A 20,487-nucleotide genomic window follows, 5' to 3' on the forward strand; every position below is an offset into this window, starting at 1 on the left:
CTTCCAATGCCCCTTTCCTGAATTTGATCATCCTCATCCCCACTTCAACAGCTCTTCATAAAGAGGAAGGAGGCTTCTTCTCAGATTGGAAATGAATAATTCTGCACCTCCTTTTACCCCCTTTACAGAAACGAGAAACAACAATAGCTTGGTACCCAAGTACCACCCGAACTTCTGGCTGGATGGGAGATGGAGATGCTGTGCCCAGGTGGAGAAACTGGCCTTAGGGTGCACCCAGTATGACCCCAGCAAGAACGGTAAGAGATGGGGTGGCCCTTGGCTTGTCTGTCCTGGGTCCACAGGAAGGAGAAGCTCAAGGCTGCATTTCCAGATTTGGCAAATGGGGACTCACTAATTTGCCTAGTTGACCCTTCACAGCTAACTTTTTGCCAAGCAATCCTAATACCCAGGGGTGATTCCTTCCCAGAATCACCCAGGGCAGTTGGGAGCTCAATATTCTTCCAGCTTCCTGGTTAGCCTGACAGATCCCCCAGTAATTCTGCGGGGACACAGCAAAGCATGTTGTGCCCTTCAAGCTCAGACATTTGTTGAACCTTCAGAGAAACACCACAGCACTATCACAGAACAGGCCTTAACCTCAACTCTAGATGCTTGAAGAGAAGAAGTGGTGCTAGTTTAGCAGGGAGGGCACTTGCCTTGCATGCGGTTGACATGGCCCACCTGGGGTCCTCTGAACACTACTAGGAATAAGTCCTGAGCACTGCCAGGTGTGGCTTTAGGTAGTCACAGCATCTACTTGTCCTTCAGGTAGTCAGAGCAAGGAGATCACTGGAGAACAAGTGAAAACCAAGGCATCCTTTATTCCCTTTATTTGGGTGACTGGAGGCCAGGCGTGGTGATGCTCGGGTTCTTCCTCTTAGTTCAGAAATCACTCCTAGTGGATCTTGGGAAACCCTATATGGTACCAGAGATCCAACCAGGGTTGACTGTGCATAAGGCAAGCGCTTGAACCCCTGTGCTATCTCTCTTTGGCCCCCAGGTCCAAACCCTTCTTTTATTTTTGGTTTTGGGACCACACCTGGCAATTCTCAGGGCTAACTCCTGGCTCCATACTCAAAATTACTCTTGGCAGTCCATAGGCAGGGGCCCTATGGAGTGCCAGAAATTGAATTTGGGTCTTCTGCATGCAAGGCAAGTGCCCTCCCCTCTGTACTAACACTCCAGCCCCAAAACTCCATTTGCTTAGGTTATGAGGCCAAAGACCCAGGTTCTGGGTTTTGGAGTGCAATTTGAGGTGACTTTCTAGAGTCTTGGCCTCATAGTGCAAGCCAGACAGCTTTAATGATCTGTCTTGTGTTGGGACTGGCACTCGTGACAGTCTGACAGTCTGGCATAAAGCCAGACAGGATGCTGGGGGCCCAAACACTCAAAGTGGAGGAGGGAAGGAGACAAGGAGCGAGGAGCTGCTGGCTGCATCTGTTCTCTCAACTCCTGGACTCTGTTTCCTCCTTGCACTCCACCCCCTGCCTTCTACTGACAAACCATGCTGTCCGGATGTGCTAAAAGTAACTCAAGCTGGGCTTTCCGCAGCTTCCTGAGTCACAACCTGTCCTGCTCCGCTCCCCCTAAAAACCACCAGCTTTGTCCTTTGCCTAGAGAGGGAGAAAGCCTGAGGCTGCATATCCTTGGTTATGCAGAATCACAGGGTTTGCAATGTCTAGGACCCTCAGCAGTTAAACTCAGGCAGGGGTCAAGATGGCTGGAAAGGTAACAGACTTTTCTTTAGGTGCTATCTACCCATCCTGAGGTGCATAGGGAAACCTGGGGTGGGGTGGCACTTTCTGAAGCCAGTGATCTGTCTCCAAACTCCCACAGCGGCATCTAGTGGGGCCCCTTTCAACTGGTGGGGGTAGACTGAAAGGGCCCAAAGCCTGCACAGTCTTTGGTTTCTGTAGTTTGGCTGCTCCTTCCTTTCCTCCTCCCTTCCTTCATTCTCCTTTTACTTCCTCTTTTTCATTCTTCAGTTTCTTATTCTCTTTCTTCTTCTTCCTCCTCCTCCTTCTTGTTCTTCTTGATCTTGTTTTTGTTGTTGTTGTTGTTGCTGTTGTTCTTCTTGTTCTTTTGTTGTTCTTCAATTTTTCTTCTTTCTTCTCCGTCTTCTCCTTCTTCTTTTTTTTTTGGGGGGGGCACACTGAGTGATTGCTCAGAGGACCCAATGTGATGCAACAGCTTGAACCTGGGTCACCCACATGCAAGGGAATTGCCCTACCCACCATACTATCACTCCTATCCTATTTATTTACTCCTGTTCATTTTGGTTCTGTTTGGGAGCCACATACATGTGGATGGACCCAGGGTAGGCTAGATGCAAAGCAAGAATCTGATACCCTTTCCCCCTAACCCTGTATCTTCATCTGGTCCCTGTCTCTGTGAACCAACATCCTCTCAAGGACCCTTCAGGACTGTCATTGAGTTGAGCATCTCCTGGAGCACCCTGAATGAAGCATCCCTAAGTAGTGATCTCCCATTAGCACCCTGAGTCAGGATCCCCTTTGAGCTCTGCTCAGGGACCTGTGTTTAGGCATCTGCTAAGTTGTCTCTTGCTTCTTCCACCACTGGGTATGGATTTCAGAGATGGGGACTGAGTTCCCCAAGGCACATCTCATTCTGAGGGTGAAGGCTCATGGATGCTGGCTGCCACCACACACACACCCTCCTGTCCCTACTCTGTAACTTCATACATGTCCTTTAACTTCTTCAAGTCTGCATTGGATTCTTTGCTAGTAGATAGGAACCAGAAAAGTTTGGGGATCAGAGGGTAGGGACTGACTTATGAAGGCTGCAAGTCCTTAGGGAGGAGCATCTACCCAAGACTTCGAAGTGGCTTCTGGTAGGTACAAACAACTAGAGAGTCTGAGGTGCTGGAGGAAGAGGCTGAAAGAGCTGGAATGGGACTTAGGGGTATCCTGGGATGGGTTTGTCCCTCAGAGTTAGCTCCCTAGGGCGCCAGATACCCTGGGAACCATCCCATGCCCAATCCTGTATCAGCCTCCACCAGTTACTCACCAACTGGCATTGAAGATACATTACAGCTCTGAATGGGTGGGAAAATTACTGCAAGGTTAAGGGTCCAACATGCACTAACCCCCACTGCATCCACACACATACTGCAAGGTCCTGCAGCTCATGCCTGGTGGAAATAGTGAAAGGAGAAGGAGGGATGAAAGAAAGGCAAAAGGTGAGGAGGGAGGGAGGATAGAAGAAGGGAGGGAAAAAGGGAGAGAAGGGAGGGGGAAAAGGAGGGTGAAGGAGGGAGAGATAGAAGGAAGAAAAGGGAATAGGAGAGGTTGGATAGAATGAGATCAAGGAAAGTTGAAGAGGCAAGAGATTGAGAGGGACAGAAAAGTAGAGACAGAGGGTGTAGAGATATGACAGAGAGAAGATGAAAAGAATAAAGGATTGTGTGTGTACAGAAAGAAGACATAAAGCAATAAAGGAAAGAGAGAATGTGTATATGGAGAGAGAAATAGAGAGGGATATTCATCTATAGAGACATATATACATACATATATGTAAATGAAACAGGTATAGAAACAAGAAACAAGAAGACAACAGAATGTAGAGATGGAGAAGCAAAGCAACAATACAGCGGACTGTGCACTTGTCTTACACATGGCCAATAGGGTTCGATCCTGACACCCCATATGGTCCTCCTATCATCAGGAATCCCCATCAGGAATAATTCCTAAGTCCAGAGCCAGGAATAATCCCTGAATACTACCAGATGTGACTCCAAAACAAAAACAAGGGACCAGAGATAGCATGGAAGTAGGGTGTTTCTGCATGCAGAAGGACAGTGGTTCGAATCCTGGCATCCCATATGGACCCCTGAGCCTGCCAGGAACGATTTCTGAGCATAGAGCTAGGAGTAACTCCTGAGCACAGCTGGGTATGATCCAAAAACCAAAAAAATAAAGAAAGAAAAGAAAAGGAGACAACAATACAATAGAGTGGTGAGAGGAGGAGCATGGGGGAGGTATATATAGGTATATATACCTATACAAAAATAGGAAGGGACAGAGGAGAAGGTAGGGAGAGGGAGGCGGAGAAACATAGGTTGATGGGAGAGAGAGAAATTGGGGTTTACTATTTGGGGAGGCAGCAAGAACACACCCTAGGGGCCCTCAGGTAAAAAAGTAGGTTCTCTGGGCATCACAGGAGTCAGGCACTGATCTTGCATATGGTTGACCTACACTTGATTCTGGCACTGGATGGTCCCCGAGTTCTTTCAGGTGTGACCCAGGTCATGAACAAAAGAAACAGTCGCAGCCTTCTCAGAAGCCTCATACAGACCCCTCATGAGGGCAGCAGGGACAGTGAGCTTGTGCCAGCTTCAGCAGGAGAGTCACCAGCTGGGAGCCCTGAGTTTGCTGCTGGAACTTCCAGCCATGAGACTGGCATGGAGGGGGCAGAGGGCTCCATGTCATCTACCACCTGGGGTTGGGCACGCCTGCTAGCTTTCACTTTTGTTTTTCTCGTTTCAGCTTCAAAGAAGCCTCTTCCTCCGACTCCTGAAGACAACAGAGTGAGTGAGCTGCAAACCTGAGGTGCAGGAGGGAGCAGCAGGCAGCCTGGCCCCCCTGTTTCTGGGCTGTGTCTAGGCTGTGTCCAAAGAAGGGCCCCTTCAGCTGCAATGTACCCCCTCCCCCCTTCTCTCAACAAACTGTCAGATAGAGTGATGGGACAGCGCTTAGGTTTCTAGCTCTGCAAGAGCTGACCCAGGTTCCATCCTTGGTATATCATAGGGTCCTCCAAGTCATTATTCAGAATTTAAAAAGAATATTTTCAGTTCTGTCATCACCACAGCCTGCCAACCCAGTTTAAAAACAATCAAAGGGGCCAGAGCAGTCAGTAATACATCGGGGAGGGCATTTGTCTTGCAGGTTAATGGCCTAGGTTCAATCCCTGGCATCCCATTTGGTCTCCTGAACCCAGCAGAAGTGACCCCTGAGAATCACCAGATGTGGCCCAAAAACCAATAAGAAAAAATACCCCCCAAAAAGACCCCAAGAAATATGCCAGTGTCCAGTCCCCCAACCACTGCTATGAATGTGACAAATTGGCTCTGTTCCCAATAAATACTCAGTTGGAAAGTATACACGTGATCCTTCCATCTTGTCCCCCCAATCACATTCATGCTTCTGCCTCTACTTTCCAAGCATACCCCTGGGCCAATCTCTCAAATGAGTGATGGTTCCTTTTCTTTTAATTTTGTTGTTGTTGTTTGGCCACACCCAGCAATGCTTAGGGGAGAGTTCCTCAATCTGTGCTCAGGGGTCCTGGAAGGACTCAGGGGACAGTATGGGATGCCAGGGATCAAACCTGGGTAGGCACATGCAAGGCAAGAACCCTACCCATTATACCATCACTTTGGCCCCTCTTTTAATTATATTTTCATATTTTTTAAACTTTATTGATTGATTGGCTTTTGGGCCATACCCAGTGGTGCTCAGGGGTTACTCCTAGCTCTGCACTCAGAAATCACCCTTGGCAGGCTGGGGAAGCCAGGAATCGAACTGAGTTCCTCCCAGGTTGGCTGCATGCAAGGCAAACGTTCTACCTCTGTGCTATCCAGCCCCTCTTTTAAATTTTTTTTTTTTTTTTGGTTTTTGGGCCACACCCGGTAATGCTCAGGGGTTACTCCTGGCTATGTGCTCAGAAGTTGCTCCTGGCTTGGGGGACCATATGGGACACCGGGGGATCGAACCGCGGTCCGTCCAAGGCTAGCGCAGGCAAGGCAGGCACCTTACCTTTAGCGCCACCGCCCGGCCCTCTTTTAATTATTTTTAAATTATTATTTTACTTTTGATTTTTGGAGCCCTCCTGGTTCTGTGCTCAAGGGTCCATATAGGATGCCAGAGAAGGAACTGGGGCCCACTATGTGAAAGGACTTAACCACTGTGCTCTCTCACTGGCTCTCACTCTCTCATCTCCTCAAACCCCTGCAGCAAAGCCTTGGGGAACTGGAGGAGATGGTGGTGGTGGCACTCGATGACTATGAGACCCGCGACCCGCAGGAGCTGGCGCTTCGGCGCAATGATGAGTACTACGTGCTAGACAACTCCGAGGCCCACTGGTGGCGGGTTCAGGACCGCAATGGGTATGGTGGCAGGATGGAAGAGGGAGGGAGTGGGAGGGAAGAACGGAGGGGAAGGGAGGAAAGGAAGGAAGAGGGAGGTAGGGAAGAGGGAGGAAGGAAAGTAGGAAGAAAGGAAGGGAGGAAGAAAGGGGGAGGGAGGGAAGAAAGAAGGGAGGGAAAGAAAAAGGAAGAAAGGACAAAAGGAAAGAAAGGAAGAAGGGAAGAAGGAAGGAAAGAAGGGAAGAAAAAGGGGAGGGTGGGAGGGAAGGAGGAAGGGAGGGAGAGGAGGGAAGAAGGAAGGAAAGAAGGGAGGGAGGGAAGAAGGAAGGAAAGAAGAGAGGGAGGGAGGAAGGGAAGGAAAAAGAAAGGGAGGGAGGAGAGAAAGAAGAAGGGAGGGAGGGAGGAAGGAAGTGTGGGAGAAGGAAGAAGGAAGAAAGGAGAAGAGAGGAAGGGAAGGAGGGAGGGAAAAGTAGGGTGGAAGGGGAAGGAAGAAAGGGAGGGAGGAAGAAAGGAGAGAAAGGAGGGAGGAAGGAAAGAAGTGTGGGAAAGGGAAGAAGGAAGAAAGGAGAAGAGAGGAAGGGAAGGAGGGAGGGAAAAGTAGGGTGGAAGGGGAAAGAAGAAAGGGAGGGAGGAAGAAAGGAGAGAAAGGAGGGAGAGAGGAAAGAAGTGTGGGAAAGGGAAGAAGGAAGAAAGGAGAAGAGAGGAAGGGAAGGAGGGAGGGGAAGGTAGGGAGGAAGGAGAAGAAAGGAAGGAAGGAAGGAGGAGGGAAGAAAAGAAAGGAGGGAGAAAGGAAGGGAGGGAGAGAAAAAAGGAGAGAGAAGAAGGGAGGAATAAGGAGAATAGGAGGGGACAGGCACTGGCCAGGAAAGTCTCTGCATCTCCTCAAGTAAGTCCCTACCCCCAGCTGTCAGTTTTCCCACTGCAACCTGGGTTTGATCCCCAGCACCTTAGTACTGTCAGGAATGTATCCTGAGCTCAGGGCCAGGAGTGCATCACTAGGCGTGGCCCAAACGCAGCCCCTGCTGGCTCTACTACATGCTCTGGATCACAGGCAGCTCTTTCTCTCATCCCAGACAACACGCTCTCATCCTCTTCTTACCTGCATGGAGGGGAACTGGCCTTCTCTCACCTGGCTTTTATTTTCATTTGGCTTAGTTAGGGACAGTTCTCAATGGTCCTTCGGAACCATGCTGTGCTGAGGAAGAAAACCAGGTCTTCTGCATACACTTGCTTTGTTTTTGGGGGGGGAGGGGGCAGGGTTTGTGCCACACCTGGTGGTGCTCAGTGGCTACTCTTGGTTTTATGCTTGGGAGTGACCCCTTGTGGTGCTCTCAAGAACTTAAGGGGTACTGTGCATTTCAACCAGGTTTCTATGTCCCTTAGTGGTGTAGCACTTCTCTAAGCACCTGCCTGCACTTGGTTGGCATAGCTGGGGTAAAGTCTCATAGCCACTGTGTTTTATTTGTTTGTTTGATGGTTGTATCCAGAAGTGCTCAGGGCTTATTCCTGGCTCTGAGCTCAAGGGATCACTTCTAGCGGGCTTAGAATGCCAACCCAGGTTGGCCTCATGCAAGGAAAGTAACTACCCACTATACTATCTCTCCTGGCCCACCACCTTCTTATTTGAACAGTGCTAGGGCAGCAGGGAGGGGCCTACCACCTTCATCTCCCTCCCAGGCTGAGAACATAGTAAGTTGATGCAAGAAAGGATTTGGGGGGGGGGCAGAGAGATAGCACAGTGGCACGCCTTGCACTACCTTGCACGCAGCTGATCCAGGACGGCAGTAGTTCAAAACCCAGAATCCTATATGGTCCACCGTGCCTGCCAGGAATGAGCAACTTCTGAGCACAGAGGCAGGAGTAACCCCGGAAGGCTGCCAGATGTGTCCAAAAATATGGAAGGAAGGAAGGAAGGAAGGAAGGAAGGAAGGAAGGAAGGAAGGAAGGAAGGAAGGAAGGAAGGAAGGAAGGAAGGAAGGAAGGAAGGAAGGAAGGAAGGAAGGAAGGAAGGAAGGAAAAAAGGATTTTGGAAGCTCACAACCACTTACAAGTGGAAGTGCTGCCATGTTAGCTTTTCACCCAAGTCCAGCCACCCTGTGAATGCCCAGTACTTCTCTTTAAAAGCAAAAGTAGCTCTTGACCTTTCTTCAGAGAATAGGATTGAAACATTTGGCATGTCTCCCAAAAATTATGAGGTGGGATTCCCCAAAAATGATCAGAAGAGTCGATTTCAGAGTAGATTATATCTCCTGGGGGTGCTTGTGTGCAGCACTGGTTTTGAGGGGGATTCTGAAAGGGGGATTCCAGAGGGCAGAGGAGACCACTCTCTGGAGATAAAATCTGTTCCTCAGTCTCAGAAACCCCAGGCTGGATGTTGTGGGCTGATGGATGAAAAATGACACATAAGATGGATGAGGTACAGGAAAGGACATGCAGGACTTTTTTAGCTGGGCTGGTTTTGGCGATTTCTGGGTATCAACAGAGGGGGACCCTCATTTCCCAGGGATGGTGCCAAGAGCTCAGCAAGCAGTTTGCTATCCCCAGCTGGGACCATGAAAATCAGGGTTGACATGTTTGCCAAAGTCATTCTCCAGGGCCAGAGAAATAGTACAGTAGGTAAGGCACTTGCCTTGCATACAACAGACCCAGATTCAATGCCCAGCGTCCCATATGGTCCTTTAAGCCCTTCCAGGAGTGATTCTTGGATGTAGAACCAGGAGCAAGCCCTGAGCATCACCAAATGTGGCCCAAAACAAAAAAGAACAAAACAAAACAAAACAAAAAGCCCAACCTCTTCGAAGGGAAACAGCCTGAGATGCTACTTTATTCTTTTTATTTTTTGGTTTTTGGGTCACACCAAAAACTCAGGGGTTACTCTTGGCTCTGCACTCAGGGATAACTCCTGGTGATACTTAAGGGATCATGTGAGTTCTGAAAATTGAACCTAGGTTGGCTGAGTGCAAGGCAAGCACCCTTCCCACTGTACTACTATCGCTCTGGCTCTACTTCATGTTTTCATCCCCTTGTTCTGGTTCCAGGCAGTTATTCCACTCAAGGGAACACCACATCTTTCCATATTCAGGGCATTTTTAATTTTTATTTTATTTATTTATTTTGGCTTTTGGCCACACCCAGCAGTGCTCAGGGGTTACTCCTGGCTATCTGCTCAGAAATAGCTCCTGGCAGGCACGGGGGACCATATGGGACGCCAGGATTCGAACCAACCACCTTAGGTCCTGGGTCAGCTGCTTGCAAGGCAAACACCACTGTGCTATCTCTCTGGCCCCAGTTTTTTTGTTTTTGTTTTTGTTTTTTCGGTTTTTGAGCCACACCCAGCAGTGCTCAGAGGTTACTCCTGGCTGTCTGCTCAGAAATAGCTCCTGGCAGGCAGGGGGACCCTATGGGACGCCAGGATTCTAACCAACCACCTTAGGTCCTGGATCGGCTGCTTGCAAGGCAAACGCCACTGTGCTATCTCTCCAGGCCCCCAGTTTTTTTTTTTTTTATCTTTTTTTCTTCCCTTTTCCTTCCCCCCCCCCTCATATGCATATAGGAACTCCATAACCAAAAAAATATTAGGGTGGCTGGAAGTCAAAGTTGATCCTGCTGACTGGTTGAGTGGTTTTGGAAATGTTTTATTTCATTGTTAAATGATTTTTGGTTTTCGGGTGTTAAAGTGGTGTGGCCCTACAGTGGAAAAATGATGACCACACATCAAATAATGTTTCCTAATGAAAACAGAGACTGAAAGTGAATCTTTTTTTCCAGTAGAGAAAATTGTACCTAGAGAAGGTCAGTGAATAGAGGCTTTTAAGTCAAATTGCTGCTTCTTAGCTATCATTGCATTTTTTAGTTATGAATCCTTTTATCTTTATTATTATATTATTATTATTATTATTATTTTGCTATGGTTTTCTTTTTGTTTGGGCTACAAGCAGCAAAGCTCAGGAGTTACTCCTGACTCTGTACTCAGGAACTCAGGACAGTACTCAGGGTACCATATGGGATGCAGAAAATTGAACCCAGGCTGGCTGCATGCAAGGCAAGTGCCTTCTCCTCTATACTGTCACTCCAGACCCCTTTTTTTTTCATATTTAGTAGTACTCAAGGCTTACACCTGGTTTTGTGCTCAGGACTTACTCTTGGTGCTTCTGGAACCATATAGGATGCTATGAATTGAACTTATGCTGACTGCATGCAAACAAAACCCCTACCTACTGTGCTATCACTTTGGCTCTATGCCCTTTGCCTTTAGCAGTTAGCTGGGCTTTTTGTTTTGTTTTGTTTGGGCCACACCTGGTGATGCTCAGGGGTTACTCCTGGCTATGCGCTCAGAAATCACTCCTGGCTTGGGGGACCATATGGGATGCTGGGAGATGGAACCACTGTCCATCCTAGGTTAGTGCATGCAAGGCAGACACCCAACTGCTTGTGCCACAGCACAAGATAGCTGGGGTTTTTTTGTGTGTTGTTTCGGTTTTGGTTTCTTGGTCACATCTGGCAGCGCTCAGGGGTTACTCCCGGCTTTGCACTCAGAAATCACTCCTGGCAGGCTTGGGGGCCATGTGGGATGCCAAGATTTGAACCACCATCCATCCTGGATTGACTGCATGCCAGTCTGACTCCCTACCACTGCGCTATTTATTGCTCTGGCTCCTTTTGGTCCAGTCTTAGTCTAAACTTTCACTTCCTTCTCACAGGCACGAAGGCTACGTACCTAGCAGTTTTCTGGTGGAAAAGTCTCCGAATAACCTGGAAACCTATGAGTAGGTGGTTTTATTTTGCTCCCTTTGTTATGCATAGATTATCAGTTGATTTTGAAAGTATCAGTCTGGGGAGCTAGAGAGAGAGCACAGTGGGTGGGTAGGGCATTTGCCTTGCATGTAGCTGACCTAGATTTGATTCCTGGCATCCCATATGGTCCCTAAAGCCTGTCAAGAGTGATTCTGAGTGCATAGCGAGGAGTAACCCTTGAGCATTGTCAGAAGTGGCCCCAAAACAAAACAATAACTCTTGTTCGCAGCCAGGTGTGGCCCCAAACAAAAACAAACAAAAATCACAATTGAGTGTGATGCTACAAAATAGCTGATGTTGGTGCACATTGGGGAGGGGAGCAGACAGACAAGAGAAGACAGGGCAACCAAATGCACTAGGAGTGGATATAAAATCATGTCAACAATGGCTAGACGACATCTGATAGGGGCAAAGGCAATGGTGAAAGCTGAGTAAGGCAGACTGAGATCACTGTGGTGCACTGATGCTCCGTTGCCCCAATTGTGAGTCCATAAGTAAATGCGCTTCCTGAAACACAGACTATAGTGTTTGGTGGGAAATCTAGTCGCAGACAGTTCCAGAAAAAAAAAAATTCCTGGTGGGTATCAGTAGGTTTAGGGCATACAATGTTGGTCATGGGTTCATTTGGGTGAAGTGTACACGAGAACCCTTTCATCATGCTATATCCACTCCACTATATTTAAAGATTGCAACAAAGACTGTACTCAGCAGATACAGAAGAGATGCAGGAGACTAGTTCACCCAGACTTCAAGAATAACACTGGGGTTCCAGTGTATTCAAAGTGGCTGTTTGTAGCGGAAGTTTCTGTGGATTCTGTGGTTTTCCAAATTGTCTCTCATCTGCAGCATTTTTAGGGTGAGGTTGTCTGGACAGGCCCTCTCTCAGCAGGAGAACCTTCAGTTCTCACAACAATTGAGCTTCCAAGATATTGTGTAAAATATACTTAAGTAAGAGTTGTCTACTTTTTTTTTTGGTTTTTGGGTCACACCCGGCAGTGCTCAGGGGTTCTTCCTGGCTCTATGCTCAGAAATCGCCCCCGGCAGGCACAGGAGACCATATGGGATGCCAGGATTCGAACCACCATCCTTCTGCATGAAAGGCAAAAGCCTTATCTCTATGTTATCTCTCTGATCCCTGCTTTCTTTTTTTGTTTTGTTTTGTTTTGTTTTTCGGTCACACCCGTTTGATGCTCAGGCTAAGTGCTCAGAAATTGCCCCTGGCTTGGGGGGGACCATATAGGATGCTGGGGAATTGAACAGTGGTCCTTCCTTGGCTAGCGCTTGCAAGGCAGACACCTTATCTCTAGCACCACCTCGCCAGCCCCACTTTCTTTTTTTTAATAGACGAAGTCATTTTAAAGAAAAATAGATAGAAAACAAAACAGCATCTATTTCAAATGAGCACTAAGCAGAAAAACTTGAGGCATGTCTCTTTGAGAGCCATAGTTAGAGAAGCTCAGGGCTTACTCCTGATTCTGAGTTTAGGGGTCACTCCTGGGATTGGGGACCATATGGGATGCCAAGGATCAAACCCAGGTTGGCCACATGCAAGACAAGTGCCCTACCTATTATACTATTGCTTATGCACCCATAAAATTTGTTTGATTTTTTTGGGTTTGTCTTCAGTACTTCTTTCTGGCTCTGCTCTCAGAAATTACTCCTGGCAGTACTTGGGGGACCACCTGGGGTGCCGGCGATTGAATCCTAGTCAGCTATGTGCAAGCAAACACCCCACCCATTGTACTATCATTCCAGCCCCACTCTGAATTTTTACTGACTCAAAATTCCTACAGAGGGTAAAGCAGCAGGGAAGGGTAGATGGGAAAATAAAATTCTTACCTTCCCTTGCCAGAAGGTATTTTGAGTTGTTTTAAAAATAAAACCTGACACCCTTAAGCCATGCAGTCTGTGAGTTGCTTTTACTCTGCATTTTCACAGAGAATGTTGGAATAAATCAGGAGGCAGAGAAATCAGTAGCTTAGCTCTCTCCCTCCATGCTGCCTGGTCCCAACTGAAAAATTCAAACCAAGTAAACATGGGGCCAGGGAGATAGTACAGTGGGTAGGATGCTTGCTTTGCATGATTTTTGTTCCTGGCTCCTTGTGTGGTCCCCCAGATCTCTCTGAGCACAGAGCCAGAAGTAAACCCTAAGCACTGCTGGGGTAAAGAAGTGTCAGATAAGATGTAGGCAAGAAACTCTAGCATTCTTGGGGGTACTTCTCCCAGATTAAGCCCAAGTGGACATCAGCTGTGAGGTTCACTTAGCTAACAACCTCCTTCCTTTCATCAATATTCCACTTGCTTACTCCTGGGACCAACCAGGTTGGCCAGTCTGCAGTCATTTAAGAAGAGTCCCATGAATTCATTGGGATGTTGTAAAGCTCAGAGGAGTCCATCACTCTCCCAATTTGTGGCTGCTCTCAACAGTTACACAGTATAAGGGATGTTCTTTCAGTCCAGAGATTCCCCTTGCTGGACTAGTTAATCTCCTACTAGCAGCAGTTAATGCCAACTCTCCTTCTTTTTGTATATGTTTGTTTCTTTTGGGGTCACACCCAGCAGTGCTCAGGGCTTACTTCAGCATCTGTGCTCAGGGATCGATCCTAGTGATGCTCGGGGTGTCAGGGATCAAACCTGGATTGGTCACTTACAAAGCAAGCACTCTTCCTGCTGTACTATGGCTCCAGCCCACATTCCAGCTCTACTAGCCAGGAGACAGAAAGCCCCACACCATGGCTGATATATTAACCATATCCCAGCCTTTGTCCCTAATATCATTCTTTTTAAATTTATTTTATTATTTTTTATTTATTTTATTTTATTTATTTTATTTTTTTTTTAGTTTTTGGGTCACACCCGGCGGTGCTCAGGGGTTACTCCTGGCTGTCTGCTCAGAAATAGCTCCTGGCAGGCACGGGGACACCAGGATTCGAACCAACCACCTTTGGTCCTGGATTGGCTACTTGCAAGGCAAACGCCGCTGTGCTATCTCTCCGGGCCCTATTTTATTATTTTTTTATCAAATAAATAAACAAAAAAACCCCAATTCTTTCCTAATATGAACTGTATTTTATTTAGGGGGTGAGTTTGTGCAGTGCTCAACGACCTATTTGATTTTTGTTGTTGTTTGGTCACATCTGATATCACTCATGGGTTACTCCTGGCTCTACATTCAGAAATCGCTCCTGGCAGGCTCAGGGGACCATATGCAATGCTGGAAATCAAACCAGAGTCCTTCCAGGGTTAACCGTGTGCAGGGCCATGTGCCCTACCGCTCCAGCCCTCAAGGGGCTATTTGAAGCTCTGTACTCAGAGGACACAACGTAGTGCCAAAGATTTGAACCTGAGTCAACTACATGCAAGCCTTAACCACTATACTATCTCTTCAATTCCAGCACAAATTATCATTCATAAAGCAAAGAATGCAAAATACTAAAAACAGTTTCAGTGGTCATGAGCATGATTTTTTTTCCTGCCTTCAGGTGGTACAACAAAAGTATTAGCAGAGACAAAGCTGAAAAACTTCTTCTGGACACCGTAAGTTGACTGGATTTATTTATTTATTTAGCAGGGTGGGGGAGCAAATCCAAATTATGTTGTGTTTCTATTTCAGCCTCACTCTGTGTCATGCCAAGGCAGGGTTTGGCATGGTGGGTAAGCAGTGGTTTTTATATCCCAGTACACATATTCTGGGAGAGATCAGTAAACAACAGGGTAAGAAGGGAGCAGGGCAGAGAACCAGGACTAAACCCTGAGCATCACTGGGTGCGGACCAAAAATAACAACAAAAAGTAAAGTGGGGAAAGGGAAAGTCTTCATGTTGGTACAAAACTTACCCAACTCACCAGAGCTGGTGGTCCTTCTAGCTGTGATGGTCTGGGGACCCCCCCAACGGGCCTTTAGTCAGGCCAAAGCAAATTGTTAGGCATAGTCAACAATTTGCATCAGGGATGTCGAGGATGTGACCGCTTGCTTTAACTTCTCATGCTTCACTTCTTCTGGAGCCATGCGTGGAGCGAGGAGGCCTGGTCCAGTCACAGGGATGTCAGGATTAGGAGGGGAGCTCTTGAAGGGAGGGCATCAGCTGCTTGAGCCCTCTCCTCTCCAGCACTGAGGTGGCACTGGATCCTCTCCATTTCCTGTTTCCACTGCTCTTAGGTGAACAGTACTCCCGCTGTCCTGGGTTTGTCTGTATGGACACAGTATATATATACACACAACCTGCAGGAGAATTCTCTGTTACTCTCAACACTCCCTCTCCCAGCAGGGCCCAAAGGGCTGTATGTTAAAAATGTGCTCTATATGCACCCAGGACTTGATTTCCAAACCTTATGGTAAGACAGTAAAAATGTATCCTACTTGTCATTCCTTCTTCCATCTCAAATAATGAGAAGACACAGACCTGGGGCTGGAGCCATAGCACTGTGGGGATGGTGTTTGCCTTGCACATGGCCAACTAGGATTTAATACTGGCATCCTATATGGTCAGTCCCCCTGCCAGGAGTAATTTCTGAGCTCAGAGCCAGGAGTAACCCCTGAGCACTTCTGGTGCGGACCCCCCCAAAACAAAACAAAAAAGACATAGAGACCAAGCAAGACCAGAGTAAAGGCTCGCCCAGAGCCTTAAGCTGCAATGCACAGCTTGGGGTGGGGTGGGGTTGTGTCTGCAGTGGGGAGAGGTGAGGCCTAAAGTTTGATGCTCTGTGATGGAGGTGACTTCAGTGCGGGAGTAAGCCCTGAGTACCCCCAGCTGTGGCTCCAAAACTAAAATCAACGGCACCAGTTCCCTGGTGGCGAGGCAGACTCACTTCCAGAGCTGGATGCGAACATACGCACACATACACCCCTTAAGCATGGATACAGGCAAAGTTGCCAGTTCAGGGCTAAAATTCAACTTCAGTCTTGTGCCAAAGTGACTGCTCTGTGCTTTAAGGAGAAATGGGCCTTACGAATCAGACCATTGAATTAATCTGGTCCAGTGAAAGGACAAGAAGCTCCTGTGAGCTTCTTCCTAGTGCAGCTAAGAGGGGCCCATTCTGGGGATGCTCTGGGGTCCCCTGCTTGGACTGGTGCTTGGCCAGCTAGTGATCTCTGTGGTCTGTTAGGGTTTTGTGTTGTTGTTGTTTTTTTAAAAAATTTTTATTTGGGGGCTGGAGAGATAGCATGGAGGTAAGGTGTTTGCCTTTCATGCTGAAGGATGGTGGTTCGAATCCCGGCATCCCATATGATCCCCTGTGTATGCCAGGGGCGATTTCTGAGCATAGAGCCAGGAGTAACCCCTGAGCACTGCCGGGTGTGACCCAAAAAACAACAACAAAAAAAAACCTTTTTATTTTATTTATTGCTTGATTGGTTCTTGGGCCACACCTAGTGGTGCTCAGGGGTCACTCCTGACTCTGCACTCAGAAAGCACCCCTGGCAGGCTGGGGAAACCATATGAGATCCTGGGAATCGAACCAGGTCCCTCAGCCTTACTGCTGTGCTATCTCTCGCCCCAAGGGTTCTGTGCTGTGTTTCTCATAGCCCTGATCTGGAAAGCATGGGATGCTGATTAGGGAGTTTAGGGCCTCCCGTGGTCTCCACCAGAAGTGATTTTGTACCTCTGTCCCAAGCCCCCAGAGAATTTGATTGTGACTGTGTGTCATTGTTACAGAGTGAGTCCAAAGTTGCACTCACTTGCCCTGGAATGCACATACAGGGCAGTGAGGTTACATTGCAAATGCAAATAGGGCAGTAATCAGATAAACCCTGGGCCAGAAAACATTTGCAAACTTTCTCCCTGATGTAAACACATCTTGCACCTCACCTAACTAAACATTACTGAGATCCACCACCATGGGCCCTAGGGATTGCAAGGACCCCTTCTCTAGCTGTGTGCTTCACTCCACAGACATGCTCTAGTCCACCTTGTCCCCTCCCCAATACTCATAGAAAGTGTCACAAATGCCATAGTCCAGGCCATTCTGGAACTGATGGTTTTGAGGTTCTTTGCAGGGAAGAAGTAAATAATAAACAAAATGGTTTCTGCTTGCTTGCACTGGTTGCAGCAGCACTGGCAGCATGTTGGGGTGATTCCTACTCCCCACTTGTCTCCTGAAATCAGGAATTGAATGTTCTTGGTATTTTGTTTTTGTTTCGTTTGGGGCACACCTGGCAATGCTCAGGGATCTCTCCTGATGGGCTGGAAGACCATAGAGGGTGCCCCATGGAAAGCAAGCACTCTATCCATTATACTAACACTCCTGCCCAATTCTGGGAAGAACCTGGAGTCACCTCTGACCCAGCAGAGGGCTCTGAGGGGGTAGGAAATAGATTCCTCAAGTTTCTGCACCGTAATGTTATGAAGTGAGTGCATGTTCTGATCTGGTCTGGGAGCCGAGGGGAGTGTCATGAGAAGGTACCCACAATGCATAGCAGCTGTTCTCTTTCTGAGGAAACTGAGGCCAGAAGCAGCTGGTGGATACTATTTGTCACAGTCCACACATTCACTGTTGCCATCATCTCTGGAAGTTTCCCTGGCCCCGTGGGGCTCAGAAAAGACCTTTACACTGAGGAACATGTCTCACCCACCTCCCTTCTCTCTTCCTCCAGGGCAAAGAGGGGGCGTTCATGGTACGGGACTCCAGGATCCCTGGGACGTACACGGTGTCCGTGTTCACCAAGGCAGCCGTCGGGAGGTAAGACTAGTCCCCAACTGGGCCTGCATTTGGGCATTCACACAGCATCAGAAGCTCCAGAGCAGGTGGGATAGGAAAGTGGTGATACAATGGCATCTCAGTCCCTGAGCAAGTGGATATAAATATGAGGGAACGGCCTAGGGAGCATCTATGTGACCTACCCCACTGTGATAGGGAGTATTTATGACCTTCCCCGCTGTGACAAGGAGTACTATGATTTTTTTCTCTGTGATGAGAGAACACTCATGACCTTCCCCACTGTCACAGGGAGCATCTATAACCTCACTCTGAGGAGGAGCACCTGTGAATCTTCCCCACTGCGACAGGGAACACTCTTGACCTTCTCCACTGTCATGGGGAGCACATATGGCCTCTCCCATTGTGACAAGAGCAATTGTAATTGCTTGTAATCTTGTAATTTGTAATCTTGCATACTGTGACAGAGAGCACTTGTGCCTTCCACCACTGTGATAGGGCACATTTGTGAACTTTCACATTGTGATAAGGAGCGTCTGTGACCTTGTTTGCTGTGACAGGGGTCATGCATCACCTTCTCCCCTGGTGATAGGTGAACCTTTGTGCCTTCCCCACTGTGATGGGGAATACTCCTGTCTTTCCCACTGTGACAGGGAGCCCACTGGTGGCTGGGGAGGAGACATCGCCCACCCCTCTGTGATTCTCTGTGAGAACCCTTGGAATCTGTGACATAGGCCCAAGTCAAGCCCCAAGTCCTGAGGCGAGGCTGAAACAGGTTTCCTCCTCAGTGAAAGCCATCATGAAATCTGACACCAGGGCCTCCCTGTCTGATCTGGCTTCCTCCCCTTCCCTCATGACACATGCTCCCGGTTTCAGTGAGAACAACCCCTGCATCAAGCACTATCACATCAAAGAGACCAACGACAGCCCCAAGCGATTCTATGTGGCAGAGAAGTTTGTGTTCGATTCCATCCCCATCCTCATCAACTACCACCAGCACAACGGAGGAGGTGAGTCCTCCCTCAAGACAAGGGTGGAGGGGACTGGCCAAGGAATCCAGTGAAATGACAGAGGAACTCGGGAAGGAGGAGAGCACTTGACTGGCACGATTGAGGCTCTGGATATTCCATCTTCAGCCTCCAAAAGAAAGATGAGTGTCTAGCTAGGAACTTTCTTGTCACACGGTTCCATTTGTCAGCCTATTAAGCAAGATTTTTGTGTTTTGATTTCTGGCAGTGTTCAGCGTTCACTCCTGGCTTTGTGCTCAGGATTGAGCTAACAGTGCTTTGGGGACCCTATGAGGTACCAGGGATTAAACATAGGTCAGTCATATGCAAAGCAAGTGTCCTACCCTCCGTATTATCGTTTCGGCCCCTGTAGGACAGATTTTTTTATTACCTAATTCTGTGGCTGGAGTCCTGGAATTTTACTATCCACACCTTTCAGGGAGGGTTTACCACCAGAGACTGGGCTTTGGAATTTCATTTTCAGAATAAAAATTGCTTTTGTGCTGCACTTTCCAAACTAAAAATGACCTTGGCACCTCATGTTCCAGAATGAAAGTCACTCTTCCCCTTTATCTCCACCCCTGCTCATGATTTTACTGGGGTGTTTGCTGCCGCCGATTCTAACCACCACCTTCTTGTTTACCCAGGCCTGGTCACTCGGCTTCGGCACCCTGTTTGCTCCTGGAGACAGAAAGCCCCCATCACTGCTGGTCTGTGTTATGGTGAGCAAGTTCAGCATTGGGGGAAGTGAGACCCCATCACGGAAACACACACTGCTCAGGCCCAGGGCACTTTTTTTCCACACCTGCTAACATCTAGCCTGGAAATGTGTAGTGGATCCCCTAGGATGGCTAGGTGAATGGGTGAATGAACTAGGAATGAACTTTGCTCCATGGGGTAAATGGTCATAAAAAGCTTCAGTTAGGTTGAAGAAATGATTGATTCCTTCCAACACCCTGTCCTAAGCCTCCTGGAGGTCGTGATAAATGTCCTCCCTCTTCTTTCCCACTTGCATATATGGGGAAGGGCATGCCTGACAGTGCTCAGGGGTTACTCCTGGCTCTGCACTCAAGAATTATTCCTGGGGCTGGAGCAATGGCGCTAGACGTAAGGCATCTGCCTTGCAAGCACAAGCCTAGGCTGAACCGCAGTTCCATCCCCTGGCATCCCATATGGTCCCCCCAAGCCAGGAGTGATTTCTGAGTGCATAGCCAGGAATAACCCCTAAGCATCAATGGGTGTGGCCAAAAAAAAAAAAGAATTACTCCTGGCAGTGATCAGAGGACCATATTGGATGTCAGGGATCGAGCCCTGGTCAGCTGCAAGCAAGGCAATTGCCCTAGCCTTTACTATTGCTCTGGCCACTGTCACTTGCATTTTCTCAAGTGGCCTTATTTGCCAGTCTGGGCAAGTCTAAGCATTGCAACTTGGTACCTCCTGCATGTTTGATTTTTTCATTTATTTTGTTTTGTTTTGTTTTGGGGCCACACCCAGTGGTGCTCAGGGGTTACTCTGAACTCAGAAATCACTTCTGACAGACTCAGGAGACCATATGGGATGCCAGGTATCGAAACTAGGTCTGTCCCCGGTCAGCAGCATGCAAGACAAATGCCTTACTGCTGTGTTATCTCTCTAGCCCTCCTGCATATTTGAGTCAAGGTTTTTACCCACATGCATTTTTCTTTTCTTTCGGGGGAAGGGCACATTCCATGGTGCTCAGGACTCACTCCTGGCTCTCCACTCAGAAATCATACCTGATGGGATTTGTGGGACCCTTGATGCTGGCAATCAAACATGCATCAAGGCAAGCACCTTACCTCCTGGGCCATATCTCCAGACCTGCACTCTATGATTATGATTTGGGAGAAAGATCATTATTTCCATCTAGGGTGGTCCTGAGACTATGGCTCTACCACCCACCATCTCTGGAATA

At 48.1% G+C, this 20,487-nt stretch overlaps 1 protein-coding gene across 1 annotated transcript in view; it reads left to right on the top strand.

Moving 5' to 3' along the window:
* Positions 1-20,487, top strand: part of ITK (IL2 inducible T cell kinase) — a 38,166-nt gene that overhangs the window by 11,942 nt on the left and 5,737 nt on the right. The window contains exons 4-11 of the mRNA XM_049775724.1: positions 129-257; positions 4,506-4,546; positions 5,970-6,121; positions 10,801-10,866; positions 14,377-14,431; positions 17,486-17,571; positions 18,424-18,557; positions 19,202-19,276. Of these exons, the coding sequence (XP_049631681.1) occupies positions 129-257; positions 4,506-4,546; positions 5,970-6,121; positions 10,801-10,866; positions 14,377-14,431; positions 17,486-17,571; positions 18,424-18,557; positions 19,202-19,276 (738 nt within the window). The remainder of the gene's footprint in view (positions 1-128; positions 258-4,505; positions 4,547-5,969; positions 6,122-10,800; positions 10,867-14,376; positions 14,432-17,485; positions 17,572-18,423; positions 18,558-19,201; positions 19,277-20,487) is intronic.

The sequence above is a fragment of the Suncus etruscus genome, chromosome 6 (assembly GCF_024139225.1).
Source record: "Suncus etruscus isolate mSunEtr1 chromosome 6, mSunEtr1.pri.cur, whole genome shotgun sequence".
Classification (NCBI taxonomy): Eukaryota; Metazoa; Chordata; class Mammalia; order Eulipotyphla; family Soricidae; genus Suncus; species Suncus etruscus.